Raw genomic sequence first — 15,665 nt, forward strand, 5'->3', positions numbered from 1 at the left:
GACAGTTTCTTAAGTGAATTTCCCTGGCCAGATGGAAGTTAGACATGGGCTTAAGGGAACTGTAAGAACAGGGCTTAATGGCTAGATTTGAAGTCACCAACAATAACAGCATACTTAGCAGTCACAGTAGTAATAGTCTCCTGGCTTTTTTGTTGTTTGTTGTATTTTAGGTTAGATTTTCTTTTCGTGCTTGTATGAGGAGGAGGAGGATGAGAAGGTCTTTATTTCTGTGTCATGGTGTGTGTATGTGAATGTGTAGAGATGAACTGCTCCAGGTGTAAAAAAGTATCTCCTGTGTGCTTTAATTTCATCTGTTCACTCTTATGCCCCAAGGTAGGAATCATCTACTAATTAATTTGTGCAGTTCTTTACCAGCCTAAACTCCTAGTCTTTGCTTGTCTGCTTCTTAAGTTTTGTTCTTAAACTTCTACTGAGGTGCTCTGCTAGGAGATGCATGTTGTGTTAGCCGGCTTTCTTTAATATAACAAAATGCCCGAGACACACTGTTTATAAAGACAGAAGGTTCTTTCTGTTGACTGGGTTCTGTTGTTCCAGTCCATGGTCAGTTGGCCCTGTTGATTTCAGGCATTTGGTAAAATATGATTGTGGAGATGGGGTGGAGCAAACTTAGTCAGCATCTTACAGACAGGAAACAAAGAGACAGGGAAGTGATAGACAGAGCAACAATGTCCCATTTCAATGAACGTGTCCAGTAATCTTGTTTCAGAAGCTGCAGGGCCCTACAAACAGGGCAATAAACTCAGAATCAAGCCCTGTCACATGGCCTTTGGTGGATTCAGAAGTGCGAGTCATATTAAAGCCTTATCAATGAGCACTATTTTCTTTGGCAACAGTGATAGATACACTGATGGATGTTTCAAAATTTATTGTTTAGTATCATAAAGTATAGAATTTTGCAGACATTTTAAAAACTCATAAAAGGAGATGTTAATAAATCCATAACTTTATAATGGGATTACATTTTTAAAAGCTATCAGTCATGCCTGCATATCTCTTGATATGATAACGTGTTTGGCATATCCTTTCTTTAACTGCCACATGATAGATCCTAGGAGTACACCCCCAATGTAATTAGATGAATTGTGCCATAGACCATTTATTGTGCAGCTTATGAACATAAAATATTTTTGTGATGTACATTGTTTTTATATGACCTTATGTATCTTTGAAATTGTCATGTGGGACAAATTAGTTTTAAATAATTTCAATGTTAAATGGTGTATACCATTTTTAAGACTTTTACATATAACACTGCTTCCCATGGAGCAGATACCATGTATATTGGTTCTATGATATATGAAAGCACTTATTTAAAAATATTCCTCTCACAAACACAATTTCTGTCAGTTTGTAAGCTAGTGTCCTAAACATTAGTCCTACTAAATTCCCTAAAAATAATATATAATTTTTAAATCTCTAAATAGAATCCTTATCTGCATTAACAAGAAACTTAAGGAAGTCCCGAGATGCCAAAATCAAAATGGGAATACTATTCCAGGAGACTATAAAGAAAGCTGAAAGTGTGTACCTGGGAACTTAGGCCAATCTTAACCACTCCACAGGTGATTAGAGAGAAGGGACCAATACAGGCCAGGATGAAATGCTGATAACAGCCCAAGTCCATCACCCCTGAGAAACTGCACATGAGGAGAAAATGTGGCCCAAAACTGATGTGTTCCACAAATAAATGAGAAAATGCAGCTCTGTGCCTTGGTTGGCTTCCACTTTAAATGAATGGAGGGAAATAGTTTTGACAGAGAATTGGACACTCTGATGCAGGAGTCAGAATTCATAATGCATGCAGGGGATGAAACACTTAAACGCTTTACAGTGTCCTGTGCATGACAAACAAGCATGTGACCAGTCACATGCTCGAGTTTTCTCTTAAGGAATGTGTCCTCACCCTGTGCCTCTAGGGGCCCTCCGGACAGCATCCAATCCAGTCACCTGCAGTCAAATTCATGCAAAGGACCAGGGAGTCAGGGACAAAATTCAAAAGCAGGGCAACATATAAAATAAGTATGTTATACACATCAGAATATTACTGACAAATGAATCTTACATATATGTGCGCGCGCACACACACACACACACACACACACACACACACACACACACACACACACACCCCTACACACAGATGGAGTGAGTTAAACCAGTTAAACCAGCAGCTGACTTCTGTACTACAAGAAAGGGAGCCAGAGTCTACAGAATAATGCCTTCAAAATGCTCTGAGACAGAAGGAAACAGTTGTGCTCAGCAAAACTGTCTTTCAAGAAAAACATGAGTCTATTGAGAGACTAAACAAAGTTAAAAGTTGACTCTTTAAGAAGAATATCAACATGGAGAAACTTCTAGCAAGAAAAGAAGGGGGGGAGAGAGAGAGAGCGAGAGCGAGAGCGAGAGCGAGAGCGAGAGCGAGAGCGAGAGCGAGAGCGAGAGAGAGAGAGAGAGAGAGAGAATATAAAGACTGACAGTGCTACTGCCAAGGCCAGCTTGTGGTTATCAGATAAAGATAATTGTCAATTTAAACAGTTATTAAAACTATTAAAAGATGTTAGTCGTGATCTAAATAGGTGAGAAACATGTCATGGAACTTGAAATGAATTCTCAGATTTACAGTAAAGCCTCCAAGGCCAAAAGGGAGACCAAAGGAAGGTGACATACTTTGATGTTGTCCTTGTTTTATTTAATGTTATACGATTTTGTGTCTGGTGGTGATAAAATACGTTGATTGATGCCCCAGACAATTAGATCAGTGAGTGGAGGAGAAATTCCTAGATGTCACTGGGACAATTGGATGTCAGGATAGGAGCACATGCAGACGATTCTATATTGCAGGTGGACTCCAAGAGCAAAAACTAAGAGGGGATTAAAGTTTAAAAATTAGGAAAGCTGTAAATTTTGAAAACAATATGTTAGTAACTTTTTTGTTTTCTCTGAGAATGGAATATTTTAAAAAGAGGAAGTGCAAAAATGTACTTTTCCAAATGCTTTTGGAACTGGAGACCACTGATCGTGCATATTCCTGACTTTCACATGAAAGTTTATGTGTTATGGCCCGTTTTCATTGATTGGCACTGTTTTGATAACTTTTATAACTATGACATATACATTTGTCAGTGCCTCTGGGTAGGTCAGCTGAGAATACATGTGAAGTAACAATGGTGTGGAAGACTTCAGCTCCACCAGTCCTGACACCCAAGATGTGCTCAGCTCAGGAATCCAAATGGGGGCAGCTTGTTGATTTTCCTTCCAGGATGATTTACTTTTTATTGATTATTCTAAGTTCAAAGCATAGATAGATAGATGATAGGTAGATAGATTACAGATAATTGATAGATGAATAGATGATAGATGGATGATAAATAGATGGATATAGATAGATATAGATAGATGGATAGATGTTAGACAATTGATAAATATATAGGTAGATGATAGATAGATGGATATAGATGGATATAGATAGATATAGATGGATAGATGATAGATAATTGATAAATGTATAGATAGATGATAAATAGATATGGATACATAGATGGATAGATGATAGATATAGATAGATAGATAAATAGATGATATATATCTGATGATATATATATACATATATATATATATATATATATATATATATATATATATATGGAGAGATAGATGTCTCTGCAGTTAACAGTGTGTACTGCTCTTGCAAAGGACCAGAGTTCATTTCCAAGTACCTGTATGGTGGCTCCAAATTGAGGTCCAAGGGATCTGGCATCCTCTTCAGGTTTCTGTAGACACCACACACACACACACACACACACACACACACACACACACACACACACGTGCACATAAAGTGTTTTCTTTTTAAAGGGACCCTAATCTAGTGCTGCTTTTCTTCACAAGTCTGGTTCTAATTTTTCTCAGGGAAAAATCTTTGAGGAAAGAAAGTTTAAAGTGAATGTCAGAATCTTCACTTTAGAAAGGGAGTTTCATAACTAAATTAAAACCAGTTGTCACAGCTTTCATTATCTTTGACTATAACTATTTCTTTTTCTGCCACAATTACATCATAGAACATTAGTACACATTAAGAACTCTAATACACTTATATCCTTTCCCTCAGGTTGCTGATGCCTCATCAGTCCCAAGACCTTTTAATGTCTTGCCTGTGAAAACAAAATGGAGTCACGTTGGCTTCCATGTTCTCCTGTTTGATCTGGAAAATCTTGTTGAACTACTGCTGCCCACTCCCCTAAGTGATGTTGACCCTTCTGGCTCATTCTATGGAAGTGACATCTTGAGGAGAGCCAAGAGCACAGTAGAGAAGAAGACGCTGACAATAAGAAGAAACAAAGCATCATGTACCTCTCTCCAGGCAGAGGCACAAGCCAAGTCCAGTGGAGAGACCCTGCTTCCCGGAGACAGCACCTGTAAATTCTCAGAGGAGAGCAATGGCATTAAAAGACAAAAGAAAATGAAGAGTTCCAAAAAGGCACGTCCTAAGCCATCCAGGAAGGTTGATGCCAGTCTCACAATAGACATGGCGAAATTGTTTCTGTCTTGCATTTTGCCGTGGGGAGTGGATAAAGAGTTAGACAGCCTCTGCACCAGGCATCTCAGCATCTTAAAGCTGCAGGGCCCTGTGTCTTTGGGACTGGCCTCCAATGAAGACCTCTTCTCGCTGATGCTGCCCGGGTGGGATGCATGCAATACTGAAATGAAGGAGTACTCAGGAGTAAATCTGTGCTCCAGAAAAGTGTTGGACTTGTCAAATAAATATACAACCGCTCTTCTGAACCAGACTGGAATTCCCAGAAGCCTGGAAAATCACTGTGATGCTTTGCAACAATCCGATGCTATAGTGTATTTACTGAGCAGACTCTTTTTAGTTAATAAGTTAGTTAATATGCCTTTGGATTTAGCCTGTGAAACTGACAGGTAAAAGTCTTAGAGAGGCCATTTCTCTCATGCAGACATTAAGGCCGTCATGAGCATTCCCTGGGTTCAACTCTCTTCATCTTTCTTCCTTCTGTTGGGAGATAGAGTTAGAACTGTAATAACTTTTTAAAGTCAGAACCCATTTAAAAATATTTTACTATTAATTCTTTGGGTAGGAGGTTAACTATATGTGTCTATATGTTTTAATATTAATTCGTTTAGGTTAGAGAGATGTCTTCGTGTCACGCAAAACTGAATGCCTGAGACTGAGTCTCCAGTTCCCTCATGAAGGCTGAGTGTGGGATGTATAGGGAGGCAGATCTCTGGAACTGGCTGGCCAGCTATTCTAGAACAGTGAGCTTTGTGGGCAGTGAGAGGACCTGTCTCAAAATATAAGGTCAAAGAAGACACTCAACACTGACCTCTTGCCTCTACATGCATCCATATAGCACACACATGTGAATATACACATAAACACAAAATTAGAAAAATTAGACATAATATTAGTTCGTGCAACAAATATTCATTGAATTCACATGTGCTAGGAAAGCTATAGGGCTAGATGTTTAATATATACATCCATCCAAACATACATATGTACTTACATTTATTTATATACATACATGTACATATTTTGCAGTTCATTTAACATGGTGTGAACTATATATGAACAAAGAATCTTCAAAAGATGCTTATGACGCTTGGAAATGTCATATCTTAACACATATCACAACTTGCGCTTTGCATATTCATGTAGGGGTGGTGCAGTTGTCCTTTAGAGAAGGAAGGCACAGCTCACCAGTAGTGGATGGCAGCTGGAGTTGAATACATCATTGTTGCTATGCTATCCCCTTACATACATGATCACACTTTCATCCTGATGTCATTTGTTTGAATTCAGTATTCACCAAATACTTATTAAAGTGTGTCCACAGGTTATGGCCTACAGAAGATAGAGAAAATGGGTTTTGATTGAGGCAGGGACTCATTCAAATATAAACATTCCTACACATAAGACAAATAAGGACCACTGGAATAACAGAAGGGGCCAAGGTGAAACATGTGGTGTGAATGGTGGGGGTGAGAGGGAGAGACTTACCAGCATGAGGGAAGGCCACACTGCTGGTCAAGAACACTATTTCAACCTGCTTGCTGCAGGGTGGGAGGTCTCTGCAATCTATGTGATAAGCGCTCAGGTCGGCAAGTGTCTGTTGCAGATGGAGAGCTCCTGCTCTCCAGTGCTTCTAGTCTGTGGGGATTCAGACAGATCCCATAGGCTTCTGTGTTCTTCACACCATAGTGCTGCTATGATTCTTAATATCCAGTTTCCTGGCGTTAATGTGGAGAAACAGACATTTGGGGAGTTTCTGCCTCATATGCACAATTTGACTCTACCTTCTTTGGTTGATCTTAAACACCCTAATCCCACCCAGCAAAATTAAGGTAGACTTAAAAGCAACCTTTTGTCTTTCTATAAGTAAACATTTGCATGACAACGAAGTATGCTTAAAATATATTATCAGTCTTGAATCTGAAAACCTAGGAGAGAGACTCCTGCATGCCTTCAGGCTAGCCACGTAGCCTGCCTAGACTTTATTCTCCTCACTTACCAAGTAAGCTGGAGAAGGATTGATGCTAAAAGTTCTTTAAATTCTCAATATCTTGGGCCACTAACACCACCATGTTCCCCCACCATCCTACGATTCCATCAAGTGGATACAGGGCAGAGGTGTGTTCTTAATACAGAATCTGGGGTGGAAAAGCTGCCTGGAGTCCTGTGGGAGGAGCCTAGGGGCTTTCAGCATGCATATAATTAAAGGGTCTTAAAAAGACACCACAAAACTATCAATGCTTCAAAAATACTAGGAGGGGGTGTCTCATGCCTTTAATCCTAATACTCCATTGGGGGCAAAAGCAAAGGCAGGGTGATCTCTGGTCCATATAGGAAGTACCAGGACTACAGAGTGACACCTTATCACAAAACCAAACCAAACATTAACTACCCATTCAAACAAACTCTGGAATAAAGGTGTCAGGATGAGAATTTTTCTAAATATGCTCTTCTGAATTTGATCTACAAATGCCAGGGTAGTATGTTTCATTGAGAAATCAAAATAGTGTATCACTGGATATATCATATCAAATGGCTGTGTCCTCACCAATGGGGTGTGCGACTGTACTGAGTTCTGGAGAAATAGCATCCCTGGCCGTGTGAAGAATAATGGGCTGCACAGAACCTGCTGGTACCTGGGGAGAGTTCCCTGGTGTACATCAACATTGGGATCCTTAAATCAGCACCTTGCTCTGCGGTAGCAAGCCCTCTCCTGTCACGCAGGGCCACAGTTCATTCTGATGGGCTAATATTTATTTGAAGTTCAGCTGAGAATGTAGACAGATCAAAGTTGACAATTAAGTTTAGAAGATGATGCTGAAAATAATTCATGTTTTATCCCTATTTGCTAAGGTAGTTTTGAGCATGCATCTTTGGTTTATTTTTTCTTTACCACACTTTAAAAGTTTTACCTTAAAACTTTTTTTTTTCCTAACAGACCCTTCAAAATGGAGTCTGTACACAATAAGGTGAGATTCCCTGGAAGTGACATCTTGAATCTGTCAAGCTTCTATGGTCACCTAAAAAATGGTAAGAAAGTTAGTGATAAAATATGATCTGGTGCATTTTTTTCTGTAAAATAAAATAATGGTTCTACAACTAGATGGTGGGTAAGTAACACTGCAAAATGCATAGATTGCATCTATGGGTCTCTAGATGCCCAAGTACCTGAGACTTCTCAGTAGACAAAATGGCTGGCTAGTAAAGTCCCATGTGACTTATTAGAAGATTCATTAGCTTTATTATCCCCACTCCATCCCCAAAAGCTACTATCAGAGAGTTCTCTGGCTACTTTAGAATGTTATTTTTATCAGCACAACAACCTCAAATTCTTCTGAGTCATCATCTCAGCCTTTAGATTGTTTTGATGCCAAGTAGCTGATGGATCTCAAATATGCCTCTCCAAGTCTTAGCGTCCCTGGGACCTCTTCCTCAGTCCTGTTGCTCAGGTTCAGAACTTTGATGACATTGTCTCACTTTCTCTTCTTTCAGTCACCCAAAGTATGATGCTTCTGACTACCCAGGGCCACACCCCATGTGTAGCCTTCATCTTGATGTGCTTGTCACCCAAATAGCTACAGTAGTCCCCAAGCACTCCTCCTCCCCTTGCCTTCTATGCACTCTTCCCATGTGAGTTCTTCTCCTCCCCCATCTCTCTCTCTCTCTCTCTCTCTCTCTCTCTCTCTCTCTCTCACACACACACACACACACAACCTCCCAGTGACTTTTTTCACTTAGAATACAAGCTACATCATTCCCTTAATCCAAGGCCCTGCCTAAACTGCACACTCACATCACGTCCTAGTTCAGAGTGAAGTTGCACTTACTATTGCCTCTTTATCCTTGAGCAATGTGACAAGTGGGTCTTACGACCTCTGCATTGGCACTGCCTTTGCCTGGATTGTCCTTTTGCCTACTGTCCACAGGACCCCACTTCCTGTCCTTTCAATCATCTTCATTCTCCAAGTCTTCTTCCGGTGCCCCACCCACTCTCCACAACATCTTACCTCTTCCTATGTTGAACCATTCTCCACGTGTATTTTTCCCTCTCCAACAATGATCTTTTCCATTTATATGTCAGTCTCATTCATCATTATATCTGATGCCTAGAAAGAATTGTGCAATTGTTCTGATTAGTGTATAATGAAGTTTGCAAATGAGTGGACTTAAAGGATGCATACTAACTACAATGATGGTTGAGCTATGAATGAAATGGGAGAGTGGATATTAGGGTCCAGCTTTGTGGCTCACTCTATATATACCCCTGTAGAATGTTTTTTACTTTCATTACATTTCATACAAATGAGAACTCGATTCCTGGCTTGATGCACATGGCACCTCTGAAGCTAAGCAGTGGCTGAGCTGTGACACACAGTGGTCCTACTAGGCTATTAAAAAGAACATTTAAGGTTCTTTCTAGGAGAACTTACTAATAACGTCCAATTATGGGGTCCTGGTATGTTCCAAGAATTCTGTTAATGGTATGCATTTGAAGTCTCGCTTGATGTATTAAAATCCCTTTGCATTAAAAGTGTAAGAAGGTTCCGTTATCCTTGGGGGTAGAATGCATGTCAGGATTCCTAAAAGTTAGGTGGATCAATGACAGTAAAACTGCTGATAACCCAAGAAATGGCATTGGCTTGCAGATCTAGCTCTTCCCTCTAGCTTTCCTTCTCTCTATCAGATGCCTCATTTGCATGGGTAGCCCCTGACCTATTGCTCTCCTTCTTCATATATAGAAGTTCTTAATAGCGTTGCCTCAGTTTACATTTTTGTAGGACTAGGTAAAGGATGTAAATTTAAGTTTAACATGCATGCTTCTGTAAAGATAGAATAGCTAATCATATCCAAGGATCTTCCTGCTTCTCCTGTAGGTCTGCAGCTCAGCAGCCTTGAGAACTAGTGTTACTAATAATATTGGTACTTAGGTTCTATTTGTAACCATTAAGATTAAATTAGAGACTCAAGGAGATGATTGGGTAGGTAAAATGCTTTCTGTTCAATTATGAGGACCTGAGTTCAAATCCCCAGCACCCACCTAAAATGCAGAGATGGCAGCATATGCTTTATAATCCAAGTGCTGACAGCAGGGAGACAAGAGGACCCCTGAAGCGTACTGGCTAGCCAGCCTAGTCAGTCAGTGAGAGGCTCTGTCTCAAAGACTAAAGTAGAGAGTTACTGAGGAAGGCACTTGATGTTCAACTCAGACCTACATAGTTACATATATGTACACATGTTGAAATTAGAGACCCACACAAAAGTTGAAATTAGAGACAAATAGGAAGATATTTTTCCATAATGGAGAGATGGGATGAGTAGAGAGGTACCAGAAAAGACTTACTTCTTGACAATTGATTTTTAAAGCCAAACCCTGGAAAGTGAAATAACACCAGAGTTCTCCTTTTCAAGGCTTGACAGGAACCAGTGCCCACTCCTGTTAGCAGAAATGGTGACTGAGTAATGCTGACAAGGCTGGGATGTTTTCTTTTCATCTTTACCCCCGAAGTTGCAATTAATTCTACGGCTCCCTGACACTGCCAAGAAAAGTTGGCTCTGGTCTCTCTATCATATTAAAATTTTAACATCACATTAAAGCATACTGTGCAATGCCCCACGATGCCAGTAAGTAGTTACAGTTGAGACCAAGACTTAGCTTTGAAGGTGAGTCACAAGGTCAGCAAGATTAGAGACGAAGAGGAGAGACAGATCAAAAGGAAATCTCTTCTGCGGCACTTGAGGAGATGTGGGAAGTGTGTGCGGAATGAGGCTGTTCAAATTCGTATTACGCATTCCTTTAGGAGAAAAGCATAGTAGTGGCCAAGCATTTATTATCAACTTCTTTTATGATCTTAATTTGCTTTATAGCCAGTATATTTCTTCCATCACCATTCTTTGACCACTAATATAATTTTATGGAAATATGCATGTACAGCATAATATGTTTGAAACTTGTTTCTTTATAGGATAATTCATAGAAAATATAATTGATAAACACTAATCTCAATAGCTGTTACTAGAATGTCAAGCATGAATTAATACTTTGATTTTTATAGACAGCTATACTTGCAATTTTCCCATTGGGGAAGCCCTATCATGCTACTCTCTCTTCTCCAGGACTTTAGAGCTGCAGAGTGCCTTAAGTGATTGATATTTTTTTCATTTAGATGATTATACATACATTTTCAATTAATAAAAAGGCACTGTTACTTTTTATTAATTGCTCTTTTATGTGGTGAACTGTTGGTCCCCATATAGATCAATTTAAATAGAACAAGGCCTTTTTTCACAATTGGAACTTTCCCACTGGACTTAAGGCAAGGACAGAACGTGCATTGAAGAGGACAGTCTTAGAACAAATAGTGTCTTACAGACAGCATGAGCAGTAGTATTTTGCCTACTGTTAGGAGACGAATGGCTTGGTAAGGACAAATCAGCAGTCTGATTTTACCTATGATGGCTGCTGACTCTTTGCAAGCCTGAGCTCTTTGTATGAGGACTGGAGAGACAGAAAAATCTGGCATGTTTGTCCTAGCTTGGCAAAGAGGTAGAAACATGACTTAAGTATAAAAATAAGTGTGTTTTGACAAGCGTCTGTGTTTGTCTGAGTGTTCTGTCTGTATCTGAAAGTCCTCTGAGTTATTTTTGCAGTGTCTTACTGGCTGCCCATCCGCATCCTTACAACTGCTAAATCATATTCCTTGAATGCCTGAACCTGAGCATTGGTGTTTGTGAAACAAGCATCCCTAGGTGATATTCATGAAGAGACAGCATCAGGGACTGACCATGGGCTGCATTAATAGAATGTGTACTCTGCATTTCTAGGTAGACATGAGTGTCACACACCTGAGGCTGACCTTTCTCTTTTGAAGCTAATCTCCTGCTGGAGGGACCAATCTGTACAGGTAGGACATCATCCGCCTGCCTTATGTCACCAGAGGAGATTCCCACTACTGAGGTTCACTGAATCTCCATCTTCCCTGAAAACTCAAGTAGGCAGTTATTCTTATCCTGCAAGATGGCTTTCTAGAACATTCTCTTCACCCAGCCTAAGGTAGAGACAGGAGTCTGATAAACCATATTGATGTAGATAAGGATTCAGGATGGTGGGAGCAGGGAAGAGTGGCGGGGCTGGGGGTGTGACCTCAACCTGGAAGAGGTAACCCGTTGTCTGATGGGAATTCTTTATGAAGCAGCATTAGTTATTATTTGTGTTTTGACTTGAATTGGCCTTTTCTGAGGGATTTGCATACATGAAATTGGCTGATTTAGAGAACATCCTTGTACAATGTCCTGTTCACATCTCTTAACTTCTTTGGGCCCTTGATGGTTGCTGGTAGCTCTGAATGTTGCACAAGTTTTCTGCACAATCTGAGGAGGAAAAGGCAAGATCATTAAACACGATAATTTAAAATCTCTCTTAAGTGTCCTTTCAGAATCTCGTATTTTCAAAAGAATGTAATGTTGGTATTTGCACCCAGATTTTTCTTTATTGAATTTTATTTTGTTGTTATTAGTTTAGAGTTTCCCAGATGTGTCGTAAATACTAACAGCTCTCCAGCCTTCCTACCATCCTGTCCACCCTACCTCCTTCCTACAGATCTCCCTCTCATGTTCCTGCCTGTTTTTATGGGTGTGGAGCCTGTTGGAGTCTGTTGGGCTGAGCTGTTGGCACACAACTAAAGTTAGTGATGTCTCTCTCCCAGAATCTACAAATAGCCAATATTGGTGAGGTGAGAGATAAGGCCCCTGACCGATTGTTGATAGGGTAGGTCTGCAATGGGTTCTATGTAGGTAACTATAGTTGATAGTTGTTTTGGTTCTGGGGACTGACACTTTATAGCCCTTCACCCTACCTGTTGGCTCCTACATATGTCACACTTGCTCTTTTGGAACGTTCTCGAGTCTTAGATTAGGGTGGTGTAAATAACTTCTTTAGAGCTGGGTCCACATCTACAGGTTGGGTAGCTATAAGTCTCTGCATTCATTGCTGTTACTCAAAAGGAGAGATGTTTGATGTTACTTTTCCCAGATTGAGATATTATTTATGGAAGAACTCAAATAAAAATTCTGGGCTTTGGATATTTGTTTTTACAAGATTCCTAATAATTTGGGATACTATTGTATAATTCATGAAAATAAAAACTGTCTCAGGTAACTGAAGCAATACAAGCTGCCCTCTTGGCTGAAGTTCAGCAGCACATGAAGAGTCTGAGAGACACACCAGTCAGGAGCCAACCAGATCCAGTGGCCGAGCACAGCATTTGTGAGAGGGTGCAGACCTCGGCCAAGGTGGAGCAGGCCGAAGAATTAGAGCTACAGTGTGTGGGAACGTCTTCACCTCTGAAAAGTAAGTGAGAAGTCTACCTACTTCCTCTCAGCCAAGCTCTCGTAGAACGTGTTGGAGAGCACAAGTTTACAGTGGAGCATGTCCTCATGAGTCCTATCCACTCCATTTCTGACCTAGTCTATTAATAGTTTGTATCATTACTGAGCTACGAAAGAATACCTGGATTCTGTTGTGGTCATAGATACTTCATAGAATGCCTTGAGGACCTATGTTCTAATCTCCACTACCCTCATAGATATCTGGGCTCAACAGTGTGTTCCTATAATCCCAAAGAAAAGGCAGGGCCCCATCATGGCTATCTCACTTCTCATTAGAAAGGAAAACACTAGGTTTCTTGAATGATCTGTACACGGTGGATATGGGAAGCACCAGGAATCAAGGGATGAGGAAATTAAGTAAGGTGTGTTTGAATGCTATGATTTTGCAACTTACTTGTTTCGCAGCATATTCCTATGTTTATGATGGTGTTTATTTTATTGGAGGCTTTAATATTTACCCATCCGTGCTTCAAAGAGGGTGGATCACTTTTATCTGAGTTTGTATTTTCAGACTGAGTATATTCTGATTTTCGTTGAGTTACTTAAATAAGACTTGTATACCAAATACATTTCAGAGTAGGACACTTTTGTGGACATTTATTTATTCTTATTTTATGTCTATAAAAGTTTTGCCTGCATGTATGTCTGTGCATTGTGTACATTCAGTGCCTGAAAACGAAGAGGCCACTGAAACTGGAGTTAGGAAGGTCTATGAGCTGCTATGTGGGTACAGGGAACCAAACTTGGGTCCTCTGCAGGAATAGCCAGCACTCTTAACTGTTAAGCTACCTTTCTAGCCCAGGACTCATTGTTTTAAAAACAGTAGAGATTTCTATTATCAAATGTATTTTGGAAGCTATTGCCCTTTATTCTCATTCTCTCTCTCTCTCTCTCTCTCTCTCTCTCTCTCTCTCTCTCTCTCTCTCTGTGTGTGTGTGTGTGTGTGTGTGTGTGTGTGTGTGTGTGTGTGTGTGTGTGTGCATGCACAAATGTTGAAAGGCCAGAGGGTGATCTCAAGCGTCATTCTGTCCATCTTGTTTTCTGAGGCAGCCTCTCTCCCTAGATCCACTCTGAGGCTAAGCTGGTTGGCAAGCACTCTTCAACGATCATCTTGGCCCTGCTTGCCAGCATTTGGATTACAAACACCTACACATATCCACCCACATGTAGCTTTTCTAGTGGATTCTGGTCATTCTGATTGCATGGCAACTTACCAAGCTACTTCCCAAGGCCTCCCTATACATTTTTTACATTACATATAAATGAGTTGAATAACCTAACCTATTACATTAAATAAAGCATTTAGCACAAAAGTGGAGGCTCTATAGATAAAACTTTAACTTTGAACTCATTAGCTGGATTGGAGTTCTTGTTGAGCTCTGGATCGGGGTGAAGGTGATGCCTCTGAGGTGAAGCGTGAACATAATCGTCCCACAAGCCCCACATTCCAAGGCCTATCTGTAAATTAAATAACAAAATGTGTTTTTGCCTTTTTCTTTACATAGAACCACACACTTTCATGTTTGCCATCCCATGGATTTGTCATGGAAATATCTACTGATGAGGAAATTGGATGGTTCTGCCTTTAAGGGCAGCAAAGGGAGGTAGAAGACTCACTCCATTAAATAAGCCCTGGGGGCCTACTTTCAAGAATGTGCACTTAAGTGGTCTACAGATAGTCTATTTTTTTTTTTTTGGTTCTTTTTTTCGGAGCTGGGGACCGAACCCAGGGCCTTGCGCTTCCTAGGCAAGCGCTCTACCACTGAGCTAAATCCCCAACCCCCAGATAGTCTATTTTTAACTAAACTACTTTCCAGAAAATGGACAAGTGGCATAAGAGTTCCCTATAAGAAATTTTGGATTAAAGATGACACTAGGTAAGCCAACCTTGAAATGATATTGTCAAATTCAAGTTCTGATGAGGGCTCGATACATTCTTCCTTTAATTATTCTTCCTTTAATTATTCCTAATTTTGTACATTTTGTAGTTAATGCAATAATGTCGTACTGTCATGATGTGTGTCATTGATAAACAAATATACATATGTTGGTACATGTTTGAATTTCTCATTCTTCTCTAAGAAAGGATCTCAAATGTAGCATTTACAGGCTCAGCTATGTGGCTAAGACTGATAGTCATTGGTATAGTGCCTTGTCTTCTAAACTTTGAGTCAGTCTTTATACATCATATTATTTATCTTTTGTGTGTTGTATATTAGAATTGGAGGTGTCAGAGAACAAACAGGAGTTCTCCATTGAAGGATACAAATCAGAATTGAATAAGTGTAGGTGTGTGAGGACTTAGAAAAACCCTGCTGTCCGCCATTGTATCAACTTGAAGATATGAGAGTAAGGTACAGGGGGGGACTGTTAAAGCACAAGGAAGAAGTTTACTTATACAGGGATTGAGGGGCAAGAAACTTCCTTAGAGGGAAATATCTCTAGTGGAGACCTGAAGGATCAAGAGGAGCCATCCAAGAATATCATTGAGGTGGGAGAAGTCAGCTGTTAGTTACCATTACAAATGCCACCTGATATACATGATTTTCTTTACAGGAATTTCAGCAAGAGTTCTCTGTCTTTTTAGTTGTCTTCTTTTCAAGTCTCATCATGTCCATAACCTGCCCTCCTTATCCCCAGCCTTCCAGAATAATAGTGGCAGTGATAATGTCCATCACAATAGTACAGTTTAGTATGTTCGAAATTATTTGTGTACTTTAAACCA

General features: G+C 40.1%; 1 protein-coding gene and 1 long non-coding RNA gene across 4 annotated transcripts in view; one reads left to right on the forward strand and one right to left on the reverse strand.

Annotated features, from left to right (window-relative positions):
* The window catches only part of Wdr72 (WD repeat domain 72), a 183,232-nt gene that overhangs the window by 90,127 nt on the left and 77,440 nt on the right, over positions 1-15,665 (forward strand). For all 3 annotated transcript variants that reach the window (XM_039081139.2, XM_063265177.1, NM_001135719.1), the window contains exons 15-18: positions 4,130-4,944; positions 7,494-7,585; positions 11,378-11,457; positions 12,707-12,902. In XM_039081139.2, coding sequence (XP_038937067.1) covers positions 4,130-4,944; positions 7,494-7,585; positions 11,378-11,457; positions 12,707-12,902 — 1,183 coding nt within the window. The remainder of the gene's footprint in view (positions 1-4,129; positions 4,945-7,493; positions 7,586-11,377; positions 11,458-12,706; positions 12,903-15,665) is intronic.
* Positions 5,590-13,042, reverse strand: LOC120094209 (uncharacterized). Its single transcript, XR_005488308.2, has 4 exons — positions 12,924-13,042; positions 11,806-11,923; positions 8,563-8,661; positions 5,590-7,575 (listed from the first exon to the last, which is right to left on the reverse strand). It is a non-coding gene; the product is annotated as an uncharacterized LOC120094209 (long non-coding RNA).

The sequence above is a fragment of the Rattus norvegicus genome, chromosome 8 (genome assembly GCF_036323735.1).
Source record: "Rattus norvegicus strain BN/NHsdMcwi chromosome 8, GRCr8, whole genome shotgun sequence".
Taxonomy (NCBI): Eukaryota; Metazoa; Chordata; class Mammalia; order Rodentia; family Muridae; genus Rattus; species Rattus norvegicus.